General features: G+C 45.6%; 1 protein-coding gene across 1 annotated transcript in view; it reads right to left on the bottom strand.

The window, feature by feature from the left end:
* The window catches only part of RGS9 (regulator of G protein signaling 9), a 946886-nt gene that overhangs the window by 226955 nt on the left and 698495 nt on the right, over positions 1–21436 (bottom strand). The window contains exon 14 of the mRNA XM_078650792.1: positions 20714–20801. Coding sequence (XP_078506918.1) covers positions 20714–20801 — 88 coding nt within the window. The remainder of the gene's footprint in view (positions 1–20713; positions 20802–21436) is intronic.

Here is a 21436-nt window from a genome sequence, read left to right as displayed (position 1 = left end):
GAATTATACCATTTTTACCGTTCGTGTCTGGTATTTCATGTTTGTACTTTTCGAATGTGTAATACAGCTAGGTGGGTTTGTAATTTTACTACCTCTCTTTTACTCTCATTATATTATCACTCGTGACATCATTGCGTTGTATACGTGCCCTTCAAGTTCCCGATTATGGGATGCTCCTGTTTGCTCGCATTTTACCTGTTCTTATGTGGACGCCGATTGCATTGTTATTACCAATAGTGTCTGGCAGTGATAAGCAACCAGTTACCTAGGGAAAGCTGTCTTTGTACCGAGGCCGGCAAGGCTCCTCGTCCCCATCACAGTGTCCCCAGCATGGTGTGAGCAGACACAGGGCCCCCTGGGGCTGCCACAGGCCCGCCCAATGCTGGAGCATGTGCCCTTGGGACCCGGACGATGCAACATTTATGGGGTCTGGAAAAAGCCGAACAGAGGCGAACATGATCCAGCAGCTAGCCATGTGACGCCTGTCCACTCAGCCATAATTACTAGCTTATTCTGTAATTAGTCCCCAGTTTTTAATTATTCAAGGCCAGGGCAGGACTCATTGTGACCGGCTCTTGCAGGGGCTGCATGGTCACATGAACTGTGTGGGTGCGTGGTGGGCTCTGTGTGGGTGTGCGGGGGGCTCTGTGTGTGTGTGTGTGTGTGGGGCTCTGTGTGTGGGGGGCTCTGTGTGTGTGTGGGGGGGCTCTGTGTGTGTGGGGGGGCTCTGTGTGTGTGTGGGGGCTCTGTGTGTGTGTGTGGGGGGCTCTGTGTGTGTGTGGGGGGGGCTCTGTGTGGGGGGCTCTCTGTGGGTGTTTGTGTGGCATTTGCGAGAGATTAAGCTATTGGCATTGTAAATGTCAATGTCATTTATTTATCTGTTTTCAAAACCAACACATAAATAAAAATGTTGTCATTTACAATGCCAATAGCTCAAACTTTTGCAAAGGCGAAACCGTTGCATTGTAAATGCTTGTTTTATTCTTAGCTGCTCGTTCTGCTCGTGACTAAGTAACTGCTATTTCTTGTTTGTGTGGTCTGTTCTATCTGCCCCTGCCTCTGTTTAACTGCTCCATTTTGCATCCTTTGTTCCTACTAACTGCCTCTTTTTGCATCTTTTGCTCCTCTTACTGGTCCGTCTTGCATCTTGGTCTCATCAGTTTTTGCCCCTGACTTGCTACGCCAATCACGTTTTCCCATCTTGCTGTTCCCACCGGACATTCTCACTCTCCCCATGGACCCCATGGACTCTATCACTCTTGCTGAACCTACCCACTGCCCCTTTAAGCTCATCCAACTCCCCAAGGCCTTAATAAAGGCTGCAGAGCGACCCCAATGAGTAGTTGCCTAGGCATCTCTCTTCTGCTTCAATGCGACCTTGACATGGCCTTGCCCTTCTGACTCATGTTGGTGTCTGTCTCCTGCTGTTTTTCTTGTTAGCTGCTCGTTCTGCCCCTGACTCAGTAGCTGCTCTTTCTTGTTTATGCTGCCTGTTCTATCTGCCCCTGTCTTGTTGAACTGCTCTTTTTTACATTCTTTGTTCCTCTTAGCTTCCACTTTTTGCATCTTTAGCTCCTCTTAATGCTCCATCTTGCTTCTTGGTCTTTTCTATCAGTTTTTGCCCGACTGCTTTCTTCGTCGATAGCGTTTTCTTACCTTGTCACTCCCGCCTGACTTTTCTACTCACACTGCCTGATCTTCCCACTCTTTCTGAGCCCATTCACTGCCCGGCTCCTCCGACTCTACAAAGCCAATTTCACTGAATGCTGCAGTGTGGCCATGCTGCCAGCATGCTAAAGGCAAGCCTGTCTACGCCTGTCAGAACTTGGACTGCGTTCACTGCCAGGAACCCTGGTCCAAACGCCTCCTGCTGCTACCTTGCTGATGGACTCCACCTGCTCAACTGTGGATGCTGCCATAAACTCTGCTATGGTGGGCCCCTTTGCCTGCTCATGTTGCCACTTCAACTGCCTCCACGTACATGGTCCCACTGCCCACATTGACACCACACCCATTATGAACAACAACTCACTTGCATGAATGCTCATAAAGACACGTGGCAAGCACTCCAGCAAGATTTGGGACCTCTTTGACTCTAACGCACTAGACCTCCTCCTCTTCACCGAAACCTGGCTCAAACCCACATCGGTGCCAGACATCGCTGCAGCCACTCGTACTGAATACAAAATGCTGCACCAGGACTGACCCAATAAACCAGTCCGAGAACTCACCATCATTTACAGAGACATCATCAAGTGTACCTTCAACACTGACTCAGAAGCCACTTTTATAGAACACATACACTTCAAGCTTCAGACAAACAGGAAAACCACTTTCAAAGGTACCTTTGCCTTCAACAAACTCCTCAACAACCTCACCACTAACCTCGCTATGGACACTAAAGACTTCATATTCTTAGACGATCTTGACTTTCATTTTGACAACCCCACAGGCTCTTTAGACTTGCTCAAAAGTCTACAGAACACTGACCTCACCCTGCTCATACAAGGCCCTGCCCACAACCCCGGACACACCCTGGAAAACATCTTCTCCTCCAGTGATAAAGTTAAAGTCAGCCACATCACTGCATTCACAAGGACCAACTACTCCATTGTCTACTCCCACATAACAGGGCCACCAACCACCCCTACATCGCCTAGCAACACCCCAAGCCGCTGCTGGAAGAAATTTACAGAAATAGATTGGCTCAGCACCCTCCAACTAAACTATCCAGAGTCAACCAACAAACTAATCAACGGCACAAACAACTCCAACAACTTGATCATCACCTGCACCAATACCTTAATGCCCCTAAAAACACCAAACCCAAAAGATCCAACAAACAATCTAGCTGGCACAACACTGACCTCAGAGAATCCAAGTAAGTTTGTAAACATTTAGTAAGGAAATAGAAAACCACCTGAGGAACAACTGCAAGAAACATCTAAGAGGCCTCTCAGAGACACTATCACCATCAAGTAAAAGAGACCAAGAAAAAAGCCCTGAGCATGAGAATCAAATCTAGCTCCAACACCCGCAAGGAACTTTTCACCAATGTCAAGGAATTCACCAACCCAACAGCCGCAATCCAAACCATCACCTCTACACAAGACCTCTGCAACAACCTCTCAGACTTCCTCCACGAAAAATAACCACCAAGATATACAGCAACTTCAAACCCTATTTTATTTATTTATTTGAAAAGTTTTATAAAGCACGAACAAGACCCTTACGGGTATCAGAGAACTGTACAATTTTGGCAAAAAAATGGGTAACCAAAACACAATGGGATGGAGGGAGAGGTTAAAAATAAAGGGGGAAACAGATCCGGTCGTGAGATGGGGGTTGGCTTGACCAGAACAGTAACAGAAGTGCCCTCGAGCCCAATAACAATTTAACAGACAAGCATACAATAAATCGAACCAACATAGTACAATAAGAATCAAAGTTTTGACAAAGCATGAGAACAAGTCGAAGCTGTTAAGAATGCAGTTAAAGTTTGTTCAGGAATAACCGTTTGACAAATTTCTTGAAAGATGCAGTGGAAGGACTGGATCTGATCTTGGGAGGCAGGGCATTCCAGATTCTTGGAGCAAGACCGGTGAAAGCATGATTGTAAGATCTTTTCTTTTTGAATCTGGGCGGTTTCAAGAGTAGGGTGGAAGTACTTCTCAGGTTCCAGCCTGAGCCCGAAAGTTCAAGCTTATTTGCCAGATAGATCGGGGTGTTGTAATGTATGGCTTTATGGGTCAAGCAGGATATCTTGAAGCAGATCCTGGCTTCAATATATAGCCAATTTAGTTGCAGAAGGTCGGGGGAGATGTGGTCATGCTTTCTACAGCCCGTGATGAGTCTGGCTGATCCATTGAGGGTGGCTCTGAACGGGGCCAAGCTAGCTTTGGGAAGTCCAGCAAGGATCGACAGACCATATTCCAGTCTAGAGATCACCAGGAAATTAACCGCTGACCTGATGTCTTCGGGGGGGGGAGGAAAGGCTTGATTTTCTTAAGGGTGTTAAGTTGAAAGTTCGCTCCCCTAATAGCTGCACTGAAGTGTGCTTGCATGTTTAAGTGTTTGCCCAAGGTGATGCCTAAAGATTTAGACTGGCCAAGACAAACTTATCATCTGTAAAACCCATCAAAAAGTAACTGAAAACAAAATGGACTCATTAATCTCAAAGATGTTGTCACAAATAATAATGGCACCATTATACGACTCAAGAGGCAAAAGTGACATTCTGAACAGAGGTAATATCTTACAACTAATGAAATCAATACCTTTGTTAGAAAAGATAACTACAAAAGACATTGAATCTGTGGGCTATGAACAAAACCTGGACGGTTCTCGACCACTCACAATCTTAACGTTAAATACAGCCTGTTTAGTGGATCAAATCATGCAGGAGCAAGAAGGTTTTCAAAGTTGGGGGATAAAAATTAGTCAACCTCTGCCCAAACCTTACCCGACCCCGTTTCAAAAAGGAAGAACTCCCAAGAAAAGCTCCTAAAGAATCAAAGAACAATCCGGTATACTCAATACTAAAAAAAAACCAGGGTAGTACACATCAGGCAAAAGAAGAGAACATGAAAGAAATAAAAGCAATAGAATCTAAGCAAATAAACGAAAGTTGGATACGGATTGCATTACATGACCACTGACAGAAAAATAATCAAAACAAATGCAAGGAAATGAGGTATCCTTGACACCCGGTTTGCATATGTTCTTGGAACATTAACGGATTGGGTAAAAAAATTATTAACGCTGGAGTAGATTCCTTGTCGAATATTTACCAAATTATATGCTTACAAGAGACATGGGAAACGGAAGCTTTCTTTTTACAAGGTTATAAAGGGTACTACGTACCAGCCATCAGATATTGCAAATTTGGACGTCCATGTGGGGGATTGGCAATACTCATTGGGACCGATTTGCAAATCGTCCATGAACAGCTGGACACCAATAACGCAAAGATACAAGCAGTTAAGATAACATTTGCATCCGGTGAGCAAAAAAACAGGAATACGTTAATAATATATAATATATATATTCCACCAAACCAGTCAGCCCGCAAGAACATAAGTGTCGAACTAGTAACAATTCTGCTGGAACAAATAATACTTGACCCGACCTTAATATTCTAGCTACAGGGGATTTTAATATAAACTTGCTGATTCAAATGACACGGGACAATTTTATCAACTCTCAAAATTACGAATGGTCCATCCCGGAACAAGCTGTCGACCGTAGCATAACTGCCAAACAAAATCCAATTGGAAAAAATCTACTGATGGACTTGGAAGCAATGGGTCTACGAGCATTAAACGGCAGGTTCCCAACCGATCAACCTGCTGGCTGGTCATTTCATAATCATGAATCAAAATCAAGAATAGACTTTACATTATTATCAATAGATATCTTTGATAAAATTGGTTCCTATAGACTTAAAAAGGTAATTGAGAGTGACCACAGCCAGCAAATATTGGAAATGTATTTCGAACTTCCAAAACATCAAAATTATTTAACTACACGAGGTCAGATCAGTGCGATTAACCATAGAAAACTCATTTGGAAACCGGATAAAAAATATGTTGTGGAAAAAAAAGGCCCAAAAACTGGTCCAAGAATGTTTTAACCCTATCCAGTCTGCACTAATACATTGGGAACAGTTTACCCAGAAGGTAGTTGAATTGGATGAAGGTACTCCAACTAGCAGGAAATCCCAACTTAGGACGAAAATAAAAAGAGATATTAGTATTAATCTCCCATACACAATTAAAAAAGTAAGGCGGATACGTAACAAACTGAGAAAACAGTTAACTAGGATGCCGGATAACGAGGAAATTAGAAATCAATTTAGAAGTGCGAATAATAATTTGAGGAAATTGTTGTGGTCTGAAAAAAACAAAGCCCAGCAAGAAATGTGGACAAAAATCTTCCACGCAAGTAACCAACCAAATTCCAGAGAATTTTGGAAAATAATTAACGGCATAAACAGACCGAATAAATACGTGATAGCCTCGCCAATAATGGAAGAGGACTGGGTAAGATTCCTCAAAAAGACCTTATATGTTGAAGCAGAATTTCGCTCTCAGGATGACATACAGAAAGAGATCGCTGAAATAGAACAAGAAATTGACCTGGTGAAAGACTTCTCAGACAGCGAAGTAGCCAATTTAATAAAGAGACAAAAAGATGGTGACCGGGACCCAACGGAATTCCGTTTGCACTTTATAAAGAGGACCCCGCTCTATGGGCTACTTATTTGACAAAGGTCTTTAATGTAATTATCCAAAGAGGGCAAATACCGGAATCCTGGAGAGGATCATTAATATCTCCTGTTTACCAAAAGGGTAATTCTCAACTACCCGAGAACTATTGTTTGATCACTCTCCAAGACATGGATGCAAAGCTATTTGCGGGTCTTTTATTATCACTTCTGTCAGATTGGGTTAAAGAAAGGCTAATATTACCCCCAAACCAAACAGGGTTCATTAAAGGCTTAGGAACCACAACTAACATTTTAATCTTATCAGTTTTAACGGATAAAGCACTTTTAGCTAAACAGTCCCTCTATTTTTGTTTCGTCGATTTCAGATCGGCCTTCGATCTTGTAAATAGGACCCTTCTATGGAAAAAACTCAAAGATTACGGAATCCCCGGCTCATTACTGAACCTTATCAAACTACTGTATTCTGAAAACTGGGTCACGGTGCGGATCGGAGACGGCCGATCACTATCCAATAAAATTCCGGTGACACGCGGCCGTAAGCAGGGTTGTGTGCTTGCACCATTACTTTTTAACTTATTTGTAGCCGACCTCACCAATGCACTAAATGAAGTTAACTCACACCCGCCTAGGCTAGCCGGAAAACTAATGTTGAATTTGCTATATGCAGATGACGTTGTGTTGCTGAGTCACACAAAAGTGGGACTACAAAGACTAATTGATAGTATCCTTAGGTATGCAAAGGATAACCAAATGATAATAAATGAGGCAAAAACAAAAATAATGGTTGTCACAAGGACCATAAGACAAAAAAATAAATGGATGCTGGGACAAACTCACCTAGAGCAAGTTGATAGCTATTGGTATCTTGGTGTCCTATTTAATGAGAGTGGAAGTTTTCTCCCCCAAAAGAAAGATATTACCAGGAAAGCAAATAGCTTGGTTGCAGCATTTAGAACCATACAAAAGAATCTAATTGCACTGACATACGGACCCTTATTAAAAATCATATCTGCCAAACTATTACCAGCTTTAACATACGGTACCGAAGTCCTAGACGGTAAGGATGCGGAGTTAATTAACAATGCAGTGGCAAAAACCTACAAAATACTATTCAACCTACCATGTAACGCCTCACAGGCACAAATAAGGCTGGGATTTGGGATAAATAATCAGCAATATGCCCGGCAAGGCCAAATTTTAAAAGTCTGGAACCGTGTAAAAAACGACCAGGACAATCAATTGTCTCGAGCATTATGGCAAGAAGTAAGAGACAATCAGAAACTTCAAGCATGGTCATACCTAAATAAAGCAAAAGAAGAATTTGGAATAAAAGTAATTTGGGAAAATACAATTACCCAGGAAAGCTTCAAAAAAACAATTAATAAACTGGTTATTCATCTATCGCTCCTAAAAGACAAAGATCTATTGGTAAAAAGAAAGCACTCGTGGCCAATTGTAAACGACTATAAAAAAAAGCAAGTCCAAAACTACCTTCAAACTCCCTGGTCCGTCCAAAGTAAGCGAACATTTATAAGAGTACGCTTTGGTCTATGGCCAGGCTTGTGCCATCTTCCACCATGGAAGTCAACTAACGGCAATATGATATGTAGGTTATGTAAAGGGGGACAGGAGGATATTTTGCACTTGGTATGTCTGTGTCCTGAAATAGAAGCAGAAAGGTAAGTAATCCTCAGGCGGTTATTTAATGCTCGAGGTATAAGAACTTGTAGACAAGCAATAATGGCATGTCTAAGCCCGAACGATCTACCGATGAATGCTGCTTTTGTAACATTTTTAACTGTGATTGCGAAAGGCCTTAACGAAAATGTTATATAGTTTTCCTGTTTCAAAAAGATTAGCATTATTATTTGTATTATGTTCTTAAACTTTTTAGTGTTGATGATATTTTAATGTGTACTATTTTTGTAAGATTTTAATTAATCAAACAAATAAACTTAAACTTGAAACTTGATTTAGCGAAGTCTACCACATGAGGGGTACAGTTAAGAGCGGTGAGTTGTTTAAGCCAGTCCAGGGTAGGTGCCGAGTGATTGGAGGCAATCAGAAGAAATCCAGTTTTAAGAGTATTTAACAAAACATGGTTCTGAGCTAACCATTGTTGGGTTTGTGCAAGTGCAGTATTTAGTGTTTTTTATGTCCTCTTGAGAGGAGATTTTCAAGTACAGTTGCGTGTACATATGGGACTGAATTTTAGCAAGGTTCAGAATGACAGTAAGTGATTACTGTCATCCCAACATTGATCTTCCTATCCTGCTAACCTCCTCAACCAAAGACTCCCAAATCACAGCATGGAACCCTCTATCCATTGAGGACAGCGCAGCAATAATGAAGAAAGTCCACTCAGGGGCTCCCACAGACAATATCTACAACTTGTGAAGAGCCACAGTCAGCACTGCACTAATTCTTCCATCATTAATACCTACCTCAAGACAGCCACCTTCCCAGACAACTGGAAACACGCCAAAGTGACCGCACTCCTCAAAGAAATCCTCAGCTGACCCCAAAGTACTCAGAAACTACCAACCTATATCGGATTCTTTGCTTCCCTTCCCAGTCAAAGTCATTGAGAAGATGATCAACAGCAACTCTCCGACCACCTTTAGGCTCTTCGTGCTGTGCACCCAAGCAAGCTTTCTCCATTTCTGGCTCCACCCCATGCCATTCCAACCTCATGTGTTGGTCGGGACGGACCTTGCTGCTCCATGGCCGCTTCAGACCGCACTGTTTCTCCTGCCCAAACGCCCCCACGTCGAGATTAAAACGTTGAATGCCTGCATTGGGCCTGGGATGGGCTGCGTAAATACACTGGCACTGGCACACTTTATGCACCTTCCATGAGACTCGCTAACAACCCAGCATTCCCCCCACTGCAGACAGCGGTCATGGCCCGCGCTCAGTGAACCTAGGCCTCAGCACCATAGCGGACATCTATCCTGACAACAAGTTTTGTATCCTTCCTGATAGCGCTGCTTCACTCGACAAGCTATTGTACTATCAGATCAGAGCGACATGCAGAGAAGATAACCCCGCGTACTCGCTTGCCCCTCCAGGCCAACGCGGCCCTTGAGTTTGTCCATTCCTCCAGCTCCCCGCAGAAGTTGGTCACTAGACTATACGCTCTTACACTGGTTGCCTCCTCCACTAACCCTGAGCGAGCCCACATCGCGTTGAGTGTTCACTTAGAAAGGGACCTCCCTCCTGAGCAGTGGCTCTACTGCTGCAACCAGATTAAGCGCCTCTCCCCCAACTATCGTCTGAGGCTAATTCACTTTAAGTACTTGCACAGACTCTACTGCACCCCCGCATCCTTACACAAGAAGGGCCTACTTGACAATGACAGATGCATACACTGCTCGGCTACTGGCGCAGACTTTTCCCACCTGGCCTGGTTGTGCCCAAGTGTGTCCTTGTTCTGGCAAGGAATATGCTCAGCCATCAGTGACATCACACTTGAACGTATCACTCCTGATCCTCTGGTATGCCTTCTGTGCTTCGTCAAGCACATGACAGATGCCAACTGGAAACTAATTGCGATGCTTCTAGTGCTGGCTAGGTGTAGGGTGGCCATATACTGGGGTTGTAAACTGATGCCCACAGTCAAGAACTGCGTCCCACTGCCAAACACTCTTGAGTGAGTTCTCGGACCTGATGCCGGCAGCTAGCAGACCCCCAGACATTTGGGCCCCCCTCTCATCTCCTATCTTCATCGACTAAATGCTCCTGACGACTCCATAGCGAACTCTCCCACTCCAGGCGTATTGAATGCCCGGGCCGGAACCGTTGGTCCTACCCCCTCTCTGGGCTAGAACAGATGTGCTTCCTCCAATGTGCCCTAATCACTGCACACCACAGATGGGTCATGGTATATGTTCATTTTGGTCCTCATCACCGTGTAATGTGAAATGCAAACATAAGTGCAACCTACACTGGGAAACATCCTTTACAACGCAACTTTTACCACGCAGTGCTATTACAACACAGGTTTTACAACGAAAACCATTACAACGCCTTGCGCTGGGGGGCGCTCTAGGATAGGGAATAGATTTAATTTAATATCCAACACCTTCCCTAGTGTCCACGGGGACTGGAGTTGGAATAGTAAATTAAACTATTCACTATCCAGCACCCCAAAGCGCTATGCGTTGTAATGGTATGCGTTGTAAAAACTGCGTTGTAACAGCATGCGTGGTAAAAGCATGCGTTGTAACGTCATACATCCACCTACACTGTATTTACAGCTGCACTACCAACATGTAATATGCCATGATTTCCTTTTTTTCAATAAAGGTTTTTTGAAATTAAAAAATAAAATAAAAAACTCTTGGACCACCAAGAACAACACAAACTCTTGGACAACTCACAGTCAGATTTCTGAAACAACCGCAGCACAGAAAGTGCCCTCATCACTACCACAGATGACATACGCACCATCCTTGACCATGGGAAGACCAACAGCCCTCATCCTCCACAAACTCTCTGCCACTTTCAACACCATATTCCACACACTTATCATCAGACTACACACAGCGAGAAGACAAGGACCAGCACTCAAATGGATAGCTTCCTTTCTTTCCAGAAGAACACAACGAGTCAGGCTGTCACAGTTCACTTCAGAGCCCAAGGACCTCATCCGCAGACTCTCATAGGGATGATCACTCAGCCTCACTCTCTTCAACATGTACATGATTCCTCTGGCAAACATCAGCAGATCCCATGGAATCAACATCATCTCCTGTGCCGATAACACCCAGCTCATTTTTTCCCTCTCAGATGACACCGTCACCACCAAGACAAACTTCAAACAATGAATGACCCGTGTGGACAATTGGATGAAAGGAAACTGCCTCAAGCTCAAAACTGACAAAACTAAAGTGCTGATCTTTGGTAATAAGAGATCACATTGGGACTCCATCTAGTGGCCCACCAATCTTGGACCCATACCCACTCCAACCAATCATGCTAGGAACCTAGGCCTTACCCTGAACACCAACCTCACCATGAAGTCCCAGGTCAATGCTGTCGCCTCCTCTTCTACATCCTCCACTTGTTATGCAAAATCTTCAAGTGGCTCCCACTGGACACCAGACGTGCCATCATGCAGCCCCTAATCACAAACAGATCGGACTATGGCAACGCACTCTACGCTGGCATACAAACCTATCTCCTTCATAGACTTCAAACCATACAAATTGCCACTGCCAGACTCGTCCTCGACCTCACGCACTTAACCCCCACCACTCCTCAGAGAGCTCCACTAGCCCCCATCCAGAAGTGCTGCCAGTTCCAACTTCTCACATGTAAGCATGGGCGTAAAATCCGTTCCGCTCGCGGATTTTGCGGATTTTCGGCAAATTCGCAATCCGCGAACTCTCGCGAACTTGCCGAAAATTCGTAAAATCCATGCAAAGCGGATTTTTTGCTTGGTCGCATTTGCCAACTAGAATACTATACAATTTCGCTGGAGTAAACACTTGCGAACACGTAGATGCGGCGGGCAGCGACAATTTCGCAATTGCGAGATTGCAAAATTTGCAATTTCGCACAAGAAATCCACCAGCAGGCAGCATAAACCTTGAAAATTATGATTTTTATCAGAGCAACTCCTCAGGTTGACATTTGCCTGCACTTTTTCTTTGCAAGGAGTCCATTTTGGGGGCGGGGGGGTGGGAGGAAGGAAGTGCCCCACAGTCTCCAACTTCCTGTTCCTGTCCAGCAGGCTCCTCCCAGTGCTTTCTTCATGTGCTGGTCACTTTGATTTGGATCTTGACCTGGAAGGGTTACTTTTTGTGGATGCTGCGGGATATTTGGATTTTTGCAAAACTGAAAGCACTCAGCAGGTGCAAAAGTTCAATCTTATCATTAGTAACCTTTCCCTGTAGTGCTTCCTGAGGGGCCCCTTCAGAGTTCATTTGCCTACTTGCAACTATTCTATGACCCTGCTCTGACCCTCACAGCAGGCTCAGAGAATAGCTACAAGTATACAACAAAGGTCCTGTTAAAAAAATTACACTGCAACAGAAAGCAATTACAGACAAAACTGAAAGCACTCAGCAGGTGCAAAAGTTCAATCTTATCATTAGTAACCATTCCCTGTAGTGCTTCCTGAGGGGCCCCTTCAGAGTTCAGTTGCCTACTTGCAACTATTCTATGACCCTGCTCTGACCCTCACAGCAGGCTCAGAGAATAGCTACAAGTAGGCCACAAAGGTCCTGTGAAAAAAAATTGCACTGCAACAGAAAGCAAATTACAGATAAGGAAGCAGGTGCCAGCCAGACTGGAAGTTTAAATTCAGTGACACATTAATCAACCCCAAATTAATTCATGTCAGTTGAAGCAGGGCAGGTGTGCTTGTTTTTTTTCACCCCCATAATCTACAGTGATAAATCAACCAGAGGGTGGCAGTGATGTACCAGAGGGTGGCATGGGTGTACCAGAGGGTGGCAGTGGTGAAACAGAGGGTGCTGTGAACCTGTGATGATGAACCAGACGTAGAAACAACATAGTCGCGGCCGTTGCGAGCCGACAAGTAAGTTCGCAATTGCGAACTGGTACACAACCCTCGCGAACTGGCAGAAACCCTTGCGAACAAAAAAAAAATTTCGCGAGAGTTCGCGGATTTTGCGGATTGCGAATCCATAAATACGCAAGTTCGCGGATTGCCAATTCGCAAAATCTGCCCATGCTTACTCACATGCATTCAAGTCACTACACAACATGGGACCCCATACCTTAGTCACTAGCTTCACTTCCACCAAACCACCAGGCAACTTCCCTCAGCATCACTCTCACTTGCACACACACCCCGCATCCACAGATTCAGACCGGGAGGTCGATCGTTCTCCTACCAAGCAGGCAAATCCTGGCATGACCTATCCCAACACACCAAGGCCTCCTCCTCACCACTTGAATTCTACAAGAATCTGAAGATCTGGTATTCAATAAGTCTTCTTACGGGACCACTGAGACTGCTTGTATTCAGGCCCAGCCTCACCATACGCCTACATTCACATACTCAGCGCCTGGATACCTTCATGGGTGATAAGTAGGGGTGGTCGAAATATTCAATTTCGTTGGAGGAATTGGTAGAATTTTGGAAACTTCACGCTACTCTTCTAACACAGAGTTCCGGCCAAAGTCCACCAAACACCGTGTGGTGGAATTTATCTCACGCACAGCTCCAGGAAGGTAAGTTGGCGAGCCAGATTTGGCATCCCCTAGTGTGATTTCCAGTCACCAAGAGGAAAGCCATTGAGATTGTTCTAATGTGGGCAGTTGCAACTGTTCAAGGACAGAAGACTGCCGCTCCAGTAGAAAAACTACTCGAGTGCCAGCAAAATCAACTCAAGGAAATGTGGTCTGTTATGTGCCGAGTGGTACCATTTGTACTGATTTTTCAGCACAAAACGCACTCAATTGATTCAAATGCTAGTGCAACACAAAACACATCAAACCTACGAGTAGAAAAGAACTGATCCCATAACAATTTAACCTTGTTTGATATTGCACAACTGAGGTGTCTTTGGAGATTGAAAAAGAAAATTGACAACTGCACAGCTGCTCAAGTGGAACTTTTTCTCATACTTCCAACAACTGTGCAGATTAAAATGGAACAGCGATACATGTAGGTGTGAAGCATAATGCAGCATCACAGGCGAGCAAGAGCAAAGACCAGAAGAAAGAAGATGCTCCTGGCAAAGGATATACAGAGCAGAGAGTCAAAGCAGTGCAGAGTGGCCAAGAGTCTTCCAATCCAGTAAAGACAAAGATCTGGAGTGGGATGGAATACAAGAAGGGGTGAGGGGGAACAGATGACTTGATGGGATGAGCATAGATGGTGAGACGGGTTCAGGGATGGGGAGGCGCAAGGCTATGGACACATTTGTCATTCATGGAGGATTTGAAATGAATATCGTAAGGGAAATGGTTGTAAATGAAGAAAAATGAGAAAGGCACCTATGTGGACAGTTGGTGAAAGTCTGAGAACAAGGCAGATAAAGGAGATGGATATGGATTGAACATAAGAAGGAAAATACTAAGGGAGGACAAAAAGATAATACAAGCAATTGTCCACAGGAGAAAAGATAAATGTGAGAGTTCAACAATCTTGGAATAGTGAGAAAAGAGGTATTGCAATATCTTCCAGATATTCCAGTGCTCAGGATAATAGAAGTGGGTGATTATAGACTAAGAGTGAGAGATTCAATCAATCAATCAATCATGCCATTTGTATAGCGCACTACTCACCCGGGAGGGTCTCAAGGCGCTTGGGGGGGAGGGGTATGCTACTGCTCGAACAGCCAGGTCTTGAGTTGTTTCCTGAAGGCGAGATGGTCCTGGGTCAGCCTAAGGTGAATGGGGAGGGAGTTCCAAGTCTTGGCAGCCAAGTAAGAGAAGGATCTTCCTCCGGCGGTGGCTCTTCGGATGCGTGGTACGGCTGCGAGGACGAGGCTGGTGGACCGTAGCTGGCGGGTGGGCGTGTGGAAGGTCAGGCGGTCGTTGAGGTACTTGGGGCCCAGGTCGTGGAGAGACTTGTGTGCGTGGGTGAGGAGCCGGAACGTGATCCTCTTGTCGACGGGGAGCCAGTGCAGGTTCCTCAGGTGGCTGGAAATGTGGCTGCGTCGGGGGACATCCAGGATGAGTCGGGCGGAGGCGTTCTGGATGCGCTGGAGTCTTTTCTGTAGCTTGGCTGTGGTTCCGGCGTAGAGGGCGTTTCCGTAGTCCAGTCGGCTGGTGACGAGTGCCTGGGTGACAGTCTTCCTGGTCTCGGTCGGGATCCAGTGGAAGATCTTGCGAAGCATACGCAGGGTGTTGAAGCACGATGAGGAGACGGCGTTGACTTGTCTGGTCATCGAGAGGGAGGGGTCCAGGATGAAGCCCAGGTTGCGTGCGTGGTCGGTTGGCTTGGGTGCGTTGCCCAGGGCTGGGGGCCACCAGGAGTCGTCCCAGGCGGAGGGCGAAGATCCCAGGATGAGGACTTCCATCTTGTCCGAGTTCAGTTTCAGGCGGCTGTCCTTCATCCACTCGGCGACGTCTTTCATCCCTTCGTGTAGGCAGGTTCTGGCGGTGTCGGGGTCTCTGGTGAGGGAGAGGATCAGCTGGGTGTCGTCGGCGTAAGAGATGATGTTGAGGTTGTGCTGGCGTGCGATGGCTGCGAGAGGTTTCATGTAGATGTTGAAGAGGGTGGGGCTGAGTGAAGATCCTTGCGGGACGCCGCAGATGACTTCGGTGGCCTCGGAGCGAAACGGGGCGAGGCGGACTCTTTGTGTTCTTCCGGCGAGGAACGAGATGATCCACTCCAGTGCCTTCCCTTGGATACCGATGTTGCTGAGGTGCTGGACTAGGGTGCAGTGGCAGACCGTGTCGAACGCAGCGGAGAGGTCCAGGAGGATGAGGGCCACTGTTTCCCCCTTGTCGAGCAGGGTCCGGATGTCGTCGGTGGCTGCGATGAGGGCGGTCTCGGTGCTGTGGTTGGCTCTGAAGCCGGACTGCGAGGGGTCGAGGGATCCGTTCGTCTCGAGGAAGGCGGTCAGCTGTCTGCTGGCGATCTTCTCGATGACTTTAGCAGGAAAAGGGAGGAGCGAGATGGGGCGGAAGGTTTTGAGATCGATGGGGTCCGCTGTAGGTTTCTTCAGGAGGGCGCTGATCTCGGCGTGCTTCCAGCTCTCCGGGAAGGTGGCGGTGTTGAAGGAGGCGTTGATGATGTTCCGGAGTTGGGGTGCGATGGTGGAGTCGGCCTTGTTGAAGACGTGGTGTGGGCAGGGGTCGGTCGGTGATCCGGAGTGGATGGTGTTCATCGTGCGGGCTGTGTCTTCGGTGGTCACCGTGGTCCAGGTGCGAAGGGGGTGCGGTGGGGGGCGTTGGTTCGACGGTTGGGTGCATGGGTGGGGCGCCGAAGCTGTTGTGGATGTCGGCGATCTTGCGGTGGAAGAACGAGGCGAGGGAGTCGCAGAGGTCTTGTGACGGAGTGATGTCGTTGGTGCCGGTGCTGGGGTTGGAGAACTCCTTGACGATAGTGAAGAGCTCTTTGCTGTCGTGGGCGTTGTTGTCCAGTCGTTCCTTCAGGGATTTCTTCTTGGTGGATAACTCCTAGGTCCTGAGTGACAGAAGAAGGCAGGAAGACATAAGGGGAAAATAATACTATTAAGATAAAGCATATGCATGTAGTGAGAACAGGTGAAAGAACAGGATTTCACACATTGAGGCAGAGTGAATGTGAAGAAACCCAAAAGCTGATTGTGCATATCAACTCAAAGATAGTGGTATGAGGTTTAGAATCGAAAGATTAGAAGGAGATCCAGATCTGAGAGTCATTAAATAGAAATGGATATGAAGAAGGATAAAATGGAGAATGGATTACCCTTTCGGTCAAACTGAAGGGTCATCGGCCTCATTTAGAGTCAGGCTGTGCTTCAGTATGTCGACAGCTGAAACTGATGTGTCTCTGCCATCGACATACACCTCCTAAGGCCCAATAGAGTAATGGCCATTGGAGGTTTTGAAATTTTGAGTGGCAGACAAATGGCAAGTTTTCATTGTCTGTGTAAGGAGCAGTGAAAACTGCAAAATGACCCCACGTCATGGGAGGAAACTCCCATGAGCCGGTCATTGATTCTGTTTTTGAAAAATAAAATTTGAAAGTTTTACTTATGACTGCATCATGATACAGTCTGTCAAACTTTCAATAAAGGTACTGGAACCACTGTGATGACAGTTCCTGGAAATGCAGGAGATGTATGCTAGGCTGATGGACACCTGTACATTTGGTAAGTGGAGTACCCTCGTAATCCCTTCACCAAACACACAATCTGGCCCTAAGTCTCATGAGTGTGGGTGTTCCACTGAAGACAGTTCAGTACATTCATAAAGTCTAGGATTTTATTAGGGAAACTTCAGTTTAACTCCAGAGGACCTCCGGGTATAGAAGGTCTGGGATTCTTTATTTTACATTATTTGAGCACTATTCTTCCTTCAAGGACTATTGGCGGAACTTATCACCTTATGTTCCCCCAATTTCCGCCAACAATTTCTTGGCTCGAAACTGGTCCCGAGTTGACCAGAGCGAATTCCATAGTCTTTTGATCTCCTCCGCCCCCAAGGAACTGTCTTCCATCTCCGCCCAAGCTTCGAGCATTATTAATTGGCTGGAATCAGCTTGCGACAAAATCGCCCCCCAAAAAAATCAAGATAAAGCGCCCTCATGACGCTCAGCGATGGTTTTCAGCGGAGCTAAAAAAGGAGAAACTAGCCCTGCGACAGGCCGAACGCCGCTGGCGGCGCCACTATACTCCTGAAGGAGAAAACCACTTACATCACCCTACTAAAACAATACAAAAATTCTATCCTACAAACAAAACGTATATACTTTTCTCAAAAAATTATTAATTCCTCGTCTAAATCTAAAGAGGTTTTTTCCATCGTCAACGAGCTCACTCTACCAGACCGGGTATTAGCTAAGCCGATCCCCTCTCAGGTACTGTGTGACTCCCTAAACGCTTTTTTTATTGAAAAAATTGCTCTTATTAAAAACAATATTCCGCCTTACATCTCCTTTCTGGCTCCCGCTAACATTAACGGGAATCCACGGAAATTAGACCATATCCCTCTAATCTCCATGCCTGAGTTTTTGGCCCTTTTAAATAGAGTCAACTCGGGCTCCCTAAATGATTGTTGCCCCCCTGAGGTCCTAAAAGAAGCTTTCCGAGTTTGCCCCGCTCCTCCACTCTCACTACTCAACAGTTCTCTGATCACTGGCACTGTTCCTGATTTCTTTAAATGTGCTTCTGTAGTGCCTATCCTAAAAAAAAACAATGCTGATCCTATAGTATTGAGCAACTTCCGCCCCATCTTCCTTCTCCCTTTCCCGGGCAAAATTTTAGAGGCCCATGTGACTAACTGTCTCAGCTCTTTCATCTAGTCTTCCCAATTCTTGGACCCCCAGCAGGCGGGTTTTCGGTCGGGGCACTCCACTGAGGCTGTCATTATGGCTGTGATGGACGAGCTCAGGAAAGGAGCTGATCACAACATCCCCCAGGCCCTGGTGCTGCTGGATTTGTCGGCGGCTTTCGACACGGTCGATCACACTCTTTTGATCGACCGTGTCGGCAGCGCCGGCATCCGGGGTACAGCACTAGAGTGGATCAAATCCTTCCTATCCCACCGCTCCCAGGCAGTCCATCTTTCCTCCTTTTCTGCCACCCCTGAGGAGCTAACTTGTGGAGTTCCACAGGGGTCGGCCCTATCACCACTTCTATTGAACCTTTATATGCAACCCTTGATTCACTCTCTACACAATTACCCTGTCACCATCTTCAATTATGCGGATGATATCCAAATGGTCTTCAATCTTCACCCTACACCTGCATCCATCGCCGATTTTCAATCCACCATGACTTTCATTGGCGAATGGATGAGTCAAAGCCAATTGAAACTTAACCCCAATAAAACGGAGCTGGTCCTAACAGGAGGCCCTCTTAATCCATGGAATTCTAACTTCTGGCCGCCTTCTTGGGGCCTTGCTCCCTCCCCCTCTGACTCTGTTAAGAGTCTAGGGGTTATCATCAGCAAAGATCTTTCCCTCACACCTCAGATTAAGGCAGTTACCTTGTCATGTTTCTTCCATCTACGGCGAATTCGAAAGATTTCTAGGTGTCTGACCACCGAGGCTCTGGTCCTAGTCATCATGGCATTGGTCATCGCCCGTCTTGATTATGCCAATGTTCTTTACGTTGGCATCCCTACTTACCAACTTTGCCAATTACAAATGGTGCAGAATCAAGCGGCGAGACTTGTCTTTGGCCAACCCAAACATCAACATGTCTCCCCCCTATTGAAAAATCTTCATTGGCTGCCTGTGGTGAAACGGGGCATTTTCAAACTTGGCCGTACCACCTTTAAATCACTGACCGGGCTGGGCCCGGCCTTTGTAACATTTAGGATTCATCGCTACGTTTCGTCCCGAAATCTGCGTTCCTCGCACAACATGCTCCTTTCTGTCCCCTTCTTTAAGCGGAAAAAACACGGCGGTCTTGGGTTTTCCTTTCTTGCCCCCAAGACTTGGAACTCTCTCCCCTCAGAACTACGGTCTACCTCATGCTTCACTTCCTTTAGAAAACTATTAAAAACTCATCTGTTCCGACAAGCATATGATGAATAACACTCCCCCCTGCTTCTACCTCTGTTCATCTGTACTAAAGCGCCATGAAACGAGTGATGACCGTGCGCTCTATAAATAATTTTTACATTACATTACATCTCTCCTGCAATCTGCTTTTAATCTTTCCTGAAGGTTTCCACCACTTATGCCTATCTCCTGGTGTTAGAAAGGAAAGACTGGTCCCTGTGTCAATAGTAGAGGCTCTTCATAGTGTGTCCACAGACAGCACCATTACCCACCTAAAGGTTCACAAAGACCTGTATAGGAGCAACATGGGGTCATCGGGCCCAATATTGCATGTAGATGGACATGCTTCTCTTGAGCTCTGACAAACAAATGTAAATGGATTCCCCTATTTTTTATAACAAGTAAAGTAAGTGTGAAGAAGGCTGTTGGTACTGCTGTGTCTTCAAACATGTGTAGAGCAGCTCAAGGTAGCGCTACCTGCGTGTGGAACCAAGCACCATTCCACACAGAGTGCTATGATCAGTCCATAATTATACAGTGTATCAAGAAAGTGACCTGGGAACCCTAGATAATTGTACGCTTCCCCATGAGCACATCTCTAGGTTAGAGGGTACTTCATAAAAGACAGAGAGAGAGAGAGATGCTTCTGTTTTCCGGAAGTCCTACATTGTAGATAGAGTGTACATTATATTTTGATTCAAACATGGAATTCGCATTACCAGCTTTGGCAACTATCACTTCTGTAACAAATGTCATCCTGAATCATGAATTTCATAATATCCTTTGTCTCCCAGAACCATTATGAAATGTGTATTTTCTCAGTAAGTGGCAAGGGCATGACTGAATGGGGGTCCCTTGATCACTATGCCACAGGAATCAAGCTATACTCGACTGATGATTGCTTATCAGGGCAAAACCAGTCATGGATTGTTTGTGTTCCAGTTTAAGGAGGGCCTGGCAGTTTGGGCTCGACTGTTCCCATGAGGAGCAGGGTAAAGGCTGACTTGCATATGGCTGTGTCCAAACTGAGGTGGCCTTGTGAGCAACCAATGATTTGGGATGCTACCCCGAGAGGTTGCCAGTGGTTAGATACATTTCAAGCAGTCCTCCCATTATCTTGAGTGTTCAAAGATGAAAATAATCAAATGATCAAAACTTGCAGGTGTGCAAATAGATATATGTGAGCCGGTGCATGTTACCATCCCTTTCACAATGCAACAAACCTGCACAAAAAGGGCATCAAAGAAGAAATCCATCTGACATCTTTCTACAACAATGAGATGCTGGAAGCAGTTACCAGTGGTAAGAACTTGTAAGGCAGGCACATTCTGTGTGAGACTCACTTATAAATTTCTTCTGCTTTCTCCTTGACCTTCGACTGGTCGCCATATTTGAGATCTTCGCATGCTTCCCAGAAGCCCATGTTTTCACCTAATTAAGCAATACAGAGCAATGCCATATGAGTACCCAGCAAATGATATTAACGCCAGTACAGAAAGAGCAAAAAAGCAGATCCGTATCCACATCAGTGCTATTCTACTTTAAACATTATTATTAATTTTGTGGCGCGAGTGACATTTCCTGCAACAGTTACAGTCCTGGGTATTATTTTGAAATTGTGATGCATACATTATTCTTGTCACTTGTGTCACTAACTTAATACGAGTCATACCGAATAGTTTGGGCCAATCTTGTGCATTTTGACCAACCGGTTATGTCCTTTTTTTGACAAATCTTGTACTTATTCTTATGTCTCCTGAATACTTAGACAATGAGGAAATTTTAGGAATGTCAGGACTATCAACTCCGTACATTTTACTGCCTAGGTGCAATCGCGTCTATTCTCACACTCTCTGCAACAAGCTTACGTGTAGTGGTGTTTCTCTCTCTGTGCTTAAACCACGTCTTAACACCACACACCCCTCAATCAACACATCCCTGATAAGCCGAACTACAACCTACATCCTTCCAAGCATGCACTCTGAAGGCTTCTCACCCTCATCAGGGGAGTTACAGCAAAATGAATAATATAAATGAAGCAGCTACTGACTCGTACATGCAGACAG

This window comes from Lissotriton helveticus, chromosome 7 (assembly GCF_964261635.1).
Source record: "Lissotriton helveticus chromosome 7, aLisHel1.1, whole genome shotgun sequence".
NCBI classification, from domain to species: Eukaryota; Metazoa; Chordata; class Amphibia; order Caudata; family Salamandridae; genus Lissotriton; species Lissotriton helveticus.
This window is presented reverse-complemented; position numbering and strand designations above follow the sequence as displayed.